Source organism: Cynoglossus semilaevis, chromosome 13, assembly GCF_000523025.1.
Source record: "Cynoglossus semilaevis isolate Cse_v1.0 chromosome 13, Cse_v1.0, whole genome shotgun sequence".
NCBI classification, from domain to species: domain Eukaryota; kingdom Metazoa; phylum Chordata; class Actinopteri; order Pleuronectiformes; family Cynoglossidae; genus Cynoglossus; species Cynoglossus semilaevis.
This window is the reverse complement of record NC_024319.1, coordinates 19,860,556-19,872,935: the sequence shown is the minus strand read 5'-3', so window position 1 is coordinate 19,872,935 and position 12,380 is coordinate 19,860,556. Positions and strand designations below refer to the sequence as shown.

Genomic DNA, 12,380 nt, shown 5'->3' with positions numbered 1-12,380 from the left:
GAATGTGTGTCTGTTTACAAATGTGAAACTTTTCTGCAGTACAGCTATGACTATCAGACGGACGACCAGTGAGCTGTCTACTGGGACATTCACTGTTCATATTATTTCTATTGTTGCACATTTTCCTGCAAGAAACTGTAAGTTTCTCTGATAAACAATACTTTTGTTTCAACAATGGACAAAAAGAATTGAATCAAAGCTTCACTGCATCCATTGTTTATCAGTTGATGAGAATTAAAAGAATTTTAAAAATGCCCACTTATAAAAGTTTCTTTAGGAATTGAATGATCAGCACTTGTTTTCCCAAAAGTACACGGTGTCAAAATATGAATTTGATTAAAAAAGATTGTCAGTGGACTGGACCCTTAAGCAAAGAATCTGAGAGGCTCTGTCATAGTTTGGGGTTTTATTTTGCCCAGTGGTGTGTAAAGACTAATTGAACCATTGATAGAAGGAACGTCAAATTTTGATGAACCAGGTGCTGTCTGATCTTTAGGCATGGCCAGAAGCTTAAAAAATATATTAATCCCCCACAAAAACAGGCTGCCACACAGGAGGCGCCACTGAGTATGTGGCTCCTATGGGGCTCTGACGAAGGACCTTGTGCATCTACAGCATGTGTGTACAGCAGGTACGATAACCGTAGCGTTACCTGCTACTAATGGATACCATTAAAAACAACACAACAAAAACAAATAATAAGACTTGGTCCTATTAGTGCTTGAATGACCCCATCCTGCTAACATATTCTGTTCTGCTATCAGCAGCAGCAGCAGCAGCAATGGTAAAGGTATGAGTAGCACTGATGCTGCTGCAGCGGTGCACTGACTGGCTGCTGGAGAGTGCGCGTACGTGTGCACGCAGCAGCACAGTCACACCTCGGCATGGTCACAGTCTACCTACCTAAACGGTTCATTTTAGACATCTCTGCCTTCCCCATCACCCTCCCCCTCCCCCTCCCCTCGTAGACAATTTAAACGCAGGACGCAGTCAGCAAACCGTGGCGGCAGCAGCATCACTGCTCATCAACATCATCATCATCATCTTCATCATCATCCAGCCAGGAAATATCTGCAGCAGCACAACTAGTACTGTAGGTTATTACGCAGGCTGGCTGCCGATCAATAAGAGCAACATCCCGCCCCGCAGCCCCCCAACACTGCTTTGACACACCAAACGGGGAAGCCCTTGCGCATAAATCAAGGCATTTCTTTAAGGAATCACTCACCCGATGTTGCTCAACGCCTGCTCGAACAGCTCCGTCTGCAAGATGTTCTGAGGCGCCGTGAAAGCCCCGTTGAAATGTGATAAAACCGAGCTACAGAACTGACGCAATGTCTCAAACTGCATTTTCCCCCGCTGTTGTCTCGTATCCTCAGTAAATGTCCACCCTTTTGCCTTTCACCTACTACAATACATCCCAAAGGCTGCATGCGCTCTCCCCGGACGCCCCCTGCGCACATACAGGCTGCATACACCACCACCTCCTCCTCAGGATACTGTTGTTATTATCTCCCGGGGGCGCATTAAACGCAGAAAAGGCGCCGATCAAGTTCCATATTTCTCCTGGCGCTCCTGGTGAAAAGTGTCCTTAAACGAGACGCATTCCAAGCGGGATCCTGTGGTCATATTGAAGCGACGGGAAGAGGAGTTAGAGCTGGTGCCGGGAGGATGGCTTTTCTGCTGGTTGTGGAAAATTTCTCCTCTCGATCATGCACCGAAGGAGACGAAGACGCGCCAGGACGACAGTGGAGGCACCGGAGCATCTTAAAGCACTGCCAGCAAACATAACAGAAACGGCAGCAGCAGCAGCAGCATCGTTTGCCGGCGCATCAACTGCTGCCTCACACTCAACTCATATTTCCAGTGGAGAGAACACACTGGCTGTGGCACTGACGCGCACGCGTACACACACGCACGCACAATGGTGGCTAATATGCAATCGTACGCATTCTTTGCCATATCTCTCCATCTTCTACCGTGCGCTCTTTGCTACGCGCAAAGCAGCAGATGGAGCGCAACACGATAAATGCGAAAGATGCGACGCTGTCGTCAGGTTTTATATCCTCCCTAATCTTCTACATCTGACGACTGAGCATCAGCTGCTGATCAGTATTAACGACAGTCCTAATATTTCTGGAAAGACAGAATACACTGTCTGTCTGGGAGGAAAGGGGACACGTAAAAGTGGAGGAGGGGGTTTCCCCAGAGGCTACTTATTTATTTAATTAATAGGGTTTTTCCCCTATTTATTAATCCAGGGTTTGGTGAAAGTTACAGTCATCAGCTAAAAAACACTCAGGGAGAAGCAAAATCATACGGGATCAAAGAAAGGATTTGTTTTTTCATGACGATACAGTTTCTCTTGATGGAGTTTTTTTTATGGAGAACAGTATGTACGGATACTACAATAATAACAGGTAAAATGCAGGAACATTGTTCTCTATGTGTTTCTAAACTGCCTAAGTGACATTCATTTAGTTTTAGGCATTCAAGCAACCCTTAAATTAACTTCACATACTGATGGTCAAAATGCATAGAAGTACGCATATGCCAGGCACAGACCATGTATTTATTACTAGTTAGCAAACTGACAACCTTCAGTAAAGCTGAAGGAAAATTAGGCGCCACTCTCCTGTTAGGTCAGGATTTTCTTTTCCCTGTAACTTCAAACCTATTTTAAAAAAAAGCAAAACATGAAGGAGATGGGTATACATGCATTTTCCCACTGTGGCTTAGATAGGGGTATTTTCTTATTCTTATTATCTTTATCTTTAAAATTAGCACCATGTAAAATGGGACCAACATTTTTGGTAGCATTTTTCTAGCTTGCCTTTTTTATGATATAAAAATACAGATTCCCAAACAGTGAGTTAGATCCAGTACCACACAATCGTTGTTTCCATCAGCCTCACCCCGCACAGCAACCAATGCCCCTGCGTATTTGTTTGTCCATTCAAATGACACCTCTGTGACTGAGATAAATTACGAGTTATTTCATCTTATAAATAGACTGTCAGCCTTTCTCCTCCTTCTTTCAATAGAAAGCATCCAAGAGTTAATTTAAACATTCTTTAAGATTAATGAAAGTGGGCTTTGGTGCTTATGCAGAGGGAATTCTATTTGTGGACTTCCAGCAATCTATCATCAGCATTAACCCGAGTTTTCAAACTCCAAGTTTCCTGTTCTTGTGTCACTGTCAATGTTCAGGACGCCTGAGGCAAGAAAGTTCCCTTACGACTCCTGGAGCACACAAACAACTGTTACAAGGAGGTATGGAAATCAACAAACAAAAGGTCAACTAAATGACCTAAGGTCATTGAGGTCAACTTTATTCATTTAAATGATTAAAATATTCTTATCTTATATTTATAAGTAAAAAATACTGACTATGCAAAGAGAGGGCCCATACCACCATATCCACCTGAGTCAAGTGTTGGTTGAGGGAAAGTAGATGAAAAATATCAGCCACTGTTATTACTATTTCTGTTAGCTTCCATGGTCCAAGGTCAGCGGTTGATATAACAGAAGGGGGCACACCAGACTAATGCATCATGTCACAAAACTCCTGGTAGGGTCACATTACACATGTTGTGTTGTTTCTACACTAACAGATGAGGTCATTTGTCCCACCTACATACATTGGGTTGAACCAGGTCCAACATCATCTTGCATCACATTGAAAAGTTTTTTGAGGCAAACCAGTAAAAGTATCAGAGTATCAAAATATTGGATTAAAGATTCAGCACATCATGTCCATGCTTTGGAGTGTACTGCTCAAAGTGGAAAGTAAGAGCAGGTGACAAACAGAACACAATGTTCTGAATCATAATTAGGCCAGTTCCTTTAGCCTAGAAACATTTAAACCCTGCTTTGTCAAAACTGGTTGCGTTTAAAGTTCGTTACAGTGTCGTTGTTGAATAATTCCCTCTTTACATAGACTTTAAGTGGTGAAATGTATGCAGTAGATCTACTGGGGTTTTAGTGTCAACTGACCTGTCTATGGATGCGTCTCCTGGTCCCGAGTACCTCGGTCCTGACCCGTTGTCCAGGGACCCCTGCCTGGGCAGACGTCCAGCGTGAGGCCTGCTCCTGTCTGACCCTGGTGCTAAGTCCCCTGAGGCTCCTGGGTGGCTGTACAGCGATGGATCTTGCAGTTTCGCCTTTTTCCCCTCTGGACCGCCTTCAAACACGCCCTCCACCTGATCAGGCCCCGAGCCATAGAACCACGCCCCCGACTTGGTGAGGATTTCTTGTTGTTTTCGGCACAAGTTGCATACCCACATAACCTGCATTTTGAAATAAAACACAGTGTTAGGGTTGATGACAGACAGGTTGTCTTACATCACCTCTAATGGAGTGTGATGGCATGAGTAGTGTGTGTTATGTTCATTTTTAATATAACTGCAAGGCACATTTTTGTTGTGGGTCAAAATTTTCATTCAAGGTGAAATTCTCAAATCCTACCTGGTATTTAAAATCATATAAATGGAAAAAGGAGGTTTGGAGTTTGGATGTCGACCCCACAGTTATTATAAACATAAATAACAGTTCACACTGATGATGTGTATGATGACATATTTCACACATGCAGCAGCCGTGTTGATTTGGTTAAAGTTAATGTCTTAGACCAAGTGTTATTATTGCATATCAAAGGTTTGTGAGTCACAGGATTTTGTGGATCCTGGGGCAGAAATCCACTGAATTTTATTTTATTATAACATAGACATTTCATATTTAAATATATACATAAATTGAACAATGCTTCATAAATCTCTCTCTCTGAACAGAGTTTATAGCTGAGTAAAAAAAAACAACAACTATATTTTCAAATTTGACATGCAGAGGTTTCCATTCAGCAGTAGAACTATTTGTCAGATTGTTCTCGTAAGGACGTGACCAAGTGCATCATGGAGACTGTATTGCAATGACACAGAGGTTCATCAAATGACCTGATGTAGTACAGTATGTGGAGGGTGAGTAATTGGGACAAATGCACTTTGGGAAGATAAAAAGCATTGGAAGAGCAACATTTCCCCCGTTGTGCTCTACAAGGCCTGGAGAGATTGAGGCTTTTACTGCTCTGTGATGTCGTGCCTTTATCTCCTCCACACTGCAGCTGCAGCAGCCAGCTCACCACATTGGACTCATAAATCCAGGGGCAGACAGGAGCCCTGATCACAGCAGGCACACACACACACAAACACACACACACAGACAAACACACACCTCCATTCACACAGTTCAGGTGACCACACCTGCCTCACAAGCAACTTAAAGTGAAATCTAAGTGTTTTTAAGAGGAATAAGAATTCTCAGTTTGACTGACAGGCCAGACGGCCATTAAGGCTGCCAAGAGCTACTGCAACCCCCACCCCATGCCACATTCACCGCCTTTACAGCCCCAGTGCTGAGTCAGTGCATTATCGTTATTAGTGCGAGTGGGCCTTGAATGCTGCCTCACCCACACTTAGCCTGTATGTAGCCTGCCTTTTTTCAGCAACTCCTGAACCAAAAAACAGACCTGTGAGTTATTTGTAAATTAACAGCATATATATATATATATATATATATATATATATATATGCCTGCTCATCACACATTTCTGTGCAAGGCTGATTCATCAGTAAGAATCTCGCCTTATAGTATGACGGCTAACTTTGTTTCCTGGTTTGTCCTATGGCTAGGTTTGGTTCTGTGTCATAATCAATATAGAATTCATTTGTCAAATTAATTTTATGACTATGAGTATAGGTTTACAGATAAATGATGAAACTGTTGTTCAGTTGAGTTGGTTCATTTTTAACAGCTTTCACAAAGCTAATGATAATATTTGCTTTGTTCTATTTAAAATAATATAAACAAAAATTTAAAATTTTGAAACATACTTTAAAATTTTTAAATATTTTTTTCAACTAAAAGCAAAAAAAAATTATTATCCCTTATTATTATATTAAATACATATAAAACAAATATTTTTATCCTATGTGTAACATGCTTACAGTAACTGAAAAACATCCTTTCATTTTTCACTTTGTGAGTGTTGCCCTCAGATAGACCTCCATTATGCAGGTGATGCTCCTGAATGAGAGGCTCAACACCGACAAGTGTTTCCCCCACGGATCAGAGACACTGTTGTTATGAACTTCACAGGTTTTGACACAGCAGCACCAACCTCCACATAAAAGGTCTAAGTCATTTGAGGTGAAAGTCCCCTGAGGGGGTTAAACCAAACTGAAACAAGAGGCCACAGAGCTGACGTTTGTTTCATATACTGTGCATTATATAAAAAAGCAAAAAAAAAATCGAATTATCAGAAGTCAACAATTATGAGTCAGCAATGTTGAAATCTGAAATATTTCAACACCATGACACCTTGTACTGGACTATGTGTGAAATTGACAGACAAAGCATTTATGAGCAGCCATCAACGTTACAGATGGGCTGTAAGTGAGCTGACACACAATGGAAGCAGGGAGGCTACCAATTGTGCTTTATGTTTCCCAGAGGAGTGTAGGCAGTGGGGCCATGACAGCCTCTTTATCTGGGGTCATGAGGAGAGCTCTGCACTGAACCATGAGTCATTAGCCAGGACCCTGGAGTCACCAAGGCCAGTTTTCCTGCTAATAACCACTGATGACTTCCAACACTTACATGTTGTGCAGACAAGTGGCATAGCATATAGTCCTGCTTCAACTACAAGATAATGTTGAAAAAGTAATACAATCTTTTTTTTCTTCTTTTGAAACAGATGAAAATGAAAAGATGAAATTTCAATGATTATGAATCTACTTCTAGTTCATAGGCTTTTATCTGAACAATGGGTACATTATATAATTTAAGTGGTTCAGAAAAAAGACTGCTCAAGACAATAAGGCCAATACAGCATCTGTCAGTCAGAGTATACAAACACGTTTAAACCTGTCCTCGGGTTTGGACATTTATTGAAGTTTTAAAGAAACAGTTCTGTCTAGAACTATTTTACACTTTTAAAGGAGACATAATTTTAATCCCTTTTTTAGTATTTTCTCCGTAATTACTATTTGTTTAATTGTGGCCAACCAAGAGTCATGTTGAACTTTCATTATTATTAATTATGATACCATAAATACACTAAGAGAAAAATAAAAAGTACTGCTTTTATATGTCTAGTGACTTAAAAATATACTATATTAGAAATTAGATGAATCTTTAAATCTTTATTTTCCAAATTCCTTAATTCTAAGAAAATCAAAAGCATTACTATTTTACATTCAATCAGTGAAACAACAGTAACCAAACCATGACAGTAACAAACTGAGAGCAGCATACATAGTGAGGTGCTTGTGTGAGATCAACCTGCTGTGATGTAAAGGTCTAAAACACAACACTTCCTGTAGACCACATCCTCTCTACAACACATGCAGTTACCCTGAACACAATGTATGGTCATACAGGTCAAATGGCTGTAACATCCAGATTTGTTGATTCTCCCTGCAGCTCTTTTCAGACACACACACATATGTACACACACACACACACATACACACTCATGTGAGAGTTAGAGGCGGGGGCATTTCCCCTCATCTTGCACATGCCGTTGAACCTTGCAGCTTAAAATAGAAATTCAAAGAACCTCTATCGCTGGTTGCAAACAGCAGGAGGAGTATATTCCATTAAAAGTGCTACGGGCTACGGGTTTACTGAGGCAGTGAACAGGGGGAAACAAACCCTTGGCACCATGGGATCAATATATAATTTCCTTGAAGTATTCTTCACTTCACAGAATGTTATGGTTTTACTGATACACAAAAATGCGATCTACTCAAAAGGTACCAATAACGACAGACTAAGTAAGAGCGGCCTCTTTCATGAACCAACAAATACAGACAATTACGCACTATGAATCCTTCAGTAATGTACTTAATGTGTTCCCATTTTTGTCTCCTCCATTCAAATCTTTCCTGCAGGAGTCGTACACATTCATGCAGGAGGCAGCTGGCTTGTCATGAGAAAAAGCACTGAGCTCTCTCTTGTGGCCATTAAACTGTACTACAGTGGATCTTGACAGTGGTTCCAGAGTGAATCAGCAGTATCTTTTAAGGCACATCGCAGCCGACCCAAATGGAAAGTTGTTAAAATTAAATCAACATTATTTATAACATTCATTCATTCTACACTTACAAATTCATTCATAACAGTGCAAAACACACCAATGTTGTAGGTTTTCCTCTCATTTTACCAGAGACCGTTTGAAAGTACCAAGCAGAGCCCTGGTAATAACTGCTATGACTGACGCACTAATATTCTGGCAGTTTAAAATAAATGATGTAAGCATCCTACTGGACCTGTGCTCTAAGATACAGTCAAAGTAACTAAAACCTTTAGGCTTATCTTGCACCAGTGAAAAACATTTCAGTGCATTTTCTGTTGCACTGTGTTTTCATCAGCTTCATAATAACGCCAGAAATGGAGTTGAGGCACAATCTGAAGATGGCACAAGGAGCGATATTGATGTGAAGGTAAATGAAATGTCATAGGTATCATATTGCCTTGGCGTTTCTCTCCTTCACCTGAGCTGAGGTGAACTGCACCACTCATTAAAGACTCATTGTTGCGGGGAATGGAGTGTTCCTCTGAACATCCCAGTCTGGACTGAGTCCAGATTAACCACACAGGGAGAAGTGAGGAGAAATAGTGTCCCTGCCAGACTGTCTGATGGGCTACAATGACAGTGCATGTATTATGTTTCATAAGGTACACTTTCAGTGCAGGTTTAGAATAGTCAGAACTTCAGGCCAACGCTGTCCTAGAGCCATATGAACATGAAAACATTTTACTCCTGGAGGCAATATTCCTAAATACAAAAAAAAAAAAAGTATTTTGTGTATCATTAGGTTTTCCATTAGAATGAAAGGGGAGGCCAACATTTGCATGCTCCAGCAAACAACTGCACGTGGTGAATTACATTTTAATGAGCTTCTAATTTTAGTGGGAACGCCAGCAATAATAATAGACCTGATGAATATTTATGATTCCTTGTTTGAAGTTAAGAGATAAAGAGAAGAGGCAGATACCAAAGAGTGCCAAACCGTGGTCTGGTATGGAAAAAGAAATTGTCTGTCAGACCCACGTCTCACCCCCTTTCGGTTTCGTCAGATATCGTATAATATTTTTTCCTCATATAGGAGTAGGTCTTAGGTAATGTACGACATAAATATTATATAAAATATCGTATCGTATAAAAATGACCATAGAGGGGAAAAAATCACAGCACATTCCAATTAGGCTTACCCATCGCGCCGATTAGGGTAAAAAAAAAAAGATTCCTGTGCAGAAAGATCACCGTCAAATAAATCCCTTAAACGTGGTTACGATTCTCCGCAGCTCCCGAAATGAAGGCTGCGCTCCGACCTTCAGAACCGCGGACAGCTCCGTTCCCAGACAACAGGCTGTCGGACAGCAGCGACTGAAAACACCGTGAAGGTTACACCGGGCACTCGGCTGAGCAAATTCTATCCCATGCCAACAGCACAGTCTCCTCTTTTTTTTCTATTAAAAGAACAATTACACAATCCACAGACCTAAATGTATAATGTTAAAAAGGCAGACTCCGGGAACCAACAAACCGTGCCAACACACCAGTCTCAATGTCAGTAGATCTTCGAGGAGATAACATGTGAGGAATAACGTGTCAGATCACGTTTGTTTCCTCCACCACTGCTTCAACACACAGCCAGGTCTGTGTCGGACTTGATCCAAGCTCATCACACACATGACGCGTCACAGCTCTCCCCTCTATCGTCCAATGATAAGGTGGAGAATTTGGTCGTGCAAAAAAGAGAAAGGAAGAAAAAAAAGAACTAACTGGGAAAACAGCTTCTGTCTCGATAAGCGCAAGATGTCATTTCCGCTCATTTTGATCACAGGGATACTGATGCTGTTGCTGCTGCCGCTGCTGCTGCTGTCACCGTCTACGTCATTGTGTATATTTCTCTTAATGATGCTGCAGGAGGATGAGATCATGTGAGGACAGAATTAAAAAAGACAGGCTTTGGAGCCGAGGGGAAGTAGAAAGTAATGAACAGATGTTTAGAACACAGTTCGAAGCAAAGCGTCTTCATATTTGGCCATTATTGAAAGTGTATTATTATAACTATAAAAAAGTGCAATGTGAATGTAGTGCGTTTAACTCGTTTATATATTGAATGAATTGCGTTTTTTTTTTCAGGAATACATTATAAATACATTATTATACCTCCAACACATTGTTTGTTCTTACATAAAAATAAAGGAAACCAATGTTTCCCAACCTACTTTGAGCCACGACACACATTTTATATTGGAAAAATTCCATGGCACACCACCAAACAAAATGTCACACAAAGTATATGTAATGAAATAAAATTGCCTTCTTTTTTGATTCACAATTTAGCTACTCAGTGTGAAACCTGAGTCTGTTTAGTTGAACACAGGTCGCAGGAATTATATTGGCAAACACAGAGATAATCTTCAACATCTATGGGTGAAACAAAAGCTGACATTTTAATTAATGTCATTAATTATACTAATTTTAATCTATGTTTTCACCCAACATCCAGATGGCCAGTTTCAAGACTTCAGAAAATAACAAACTGATTTCGATGTCCATCCACTTGTTGCTCTTGTTGTTATCTATGTTTTTGCTGTGTCTTTAATCTGTTTTCATGGGCTAAATGACACATATTTACCAGTAGAGAACGGCAGGTCTAACAGTGGAAAAGGCCACAGCATCATTTTACACCAGTAATAGAGCCATTGTTTTAGCATCTTAACTAAATGATCTGGTAAATCCCCGTCTAAGTTGACATTTGATGATTCCTTAACGACATTGGCACCGAGCTCTTTCTGCCTGCGCTGTACAGCGGACACCGAGTTACACCGTAGGACTGACAACCCCCCAGGTAAATAGTGGGCACAGCACCAATGGCACATCCCCTGCCCTCTCTGCCAGTGGCCGATTATCATCACCATCCATTGCCAGCCTGCTGCCACTGCCATTACTCAACACAGTCTGTAAAACATGGTAACTGATCTTCTGGCTATTATCAGCCCAGGAACAATGGAAGCCCGTACAACTGAGGTGAGCAGAGTTTTACTGGCTTCTTGTTTGAATGTAAACCAGCTGGACACATTTTCTCTGGAAAATCTATGTTACACAATGAAAGTGATGTAACCCTTCTGATGTGTTTGGTTAACTGAACTGTATACATGTATATGTCTTGCCTCAGGGTGGATTCAATAGTACCATCACATCAGTCTGCACAGCTTCCTTCCTCTGATCTATACTGCTGTACATGTATTATTGGATTCAGTTAGTTTGCACTGAGTTTGACATTTTATTGACCGCCGTTCTTTTGGCCACGTTTGTTAGGATAAGCTAACAATTAAAGTCAGGAAACCAATTTCTGGAAGTGGTAACGCAACATATCTGTTTTGTTGTTTACGTCGGCACTAGTACAGTTGAAGCACTTTCAAGGCCAATACTTTACACCTGTGTTATTTACAGTTCCAATAAACTAAGGAGCCCAAGATTAAAAAATAAAATAAAATAAAAATCTCTGTTTAGATTATTGTTAGAATTCTGTTTGGCTGCCTTGCACAACAAATCAGATTTAAGTATTTTTTTATATATGAATTATATCATATCATATTATACATGAAAAATGAGTTTAATCATGTTATAAAATTACAATAGTTTGCAATATTTTAATTAACGTGGTCATAAAAAATGTGTATATCAAATATTACACCTATTGATTTCTGATTACATGTATTAATATTGTCAGTGTAGGTTATCAACAATTGTGGTATTTTTAACATCTTGGTAAAAAACATTAATAAATGATTCGTATTTTTAATATTTTTTGGTTACTGAGCTCATATATACATGACATGTTATTGGACAAAAAATTAAGGTATTTTAAAGCACCTTAACAACATGAAAGTAAAAATAATTTTAAAAAATTACAATTTAAACATCTCGAACATAAACCACTCTTTAGTTGTATATCAAAAATAGGTATTAAATAAAGTTTTCAGCATTAGATTCATCCTAGAGCCACAGTCAATGTAATTACATTGATGATTGCTTTTTATTTACTCTATGTTTTAATGTCCATTCTGTATTTCCATATTCTTAATACCTTTATTTATGAATTAATTTTGACACAATATTATTTAGTGTTGTCCATCATAGACTCACAGTTTAACTCAACCAGGGTCAAACATTAGTCTTAGATCTCATTGTTGGTTGCTGAATGTGTTGTTGCTAAATACTGTACAGTACATTATGGCACGTCATGAACAATGCTTGTGTTCAGACACAGTCCGGATCAATACAGAAAAAAAAATTTCTAACC

The 12,380-nt window shown here is 39.9% G+C and overlaps 1 protein-coding gene across 1 annotated transcript in view; it reads right to left on the bottom strand.

The window, feature by feature from the left end:
• The window catches only part of rims2a (regulating synaptic membrane exocytosis 2a), a 100,490-nt gene that overhangs the window by 66,797 nt on the left and 21,313 nt on the right, over positions 1 to 12,380 (bottom strand). Inside the window, 1 exon segment of the mRNA XM_025061919.1 lies at positions 3,997 to 4,289. Within this exon segment, the coding sequence (XP_024917687.1) occupies positions 3,997 to 4,289 (293 nt within the window).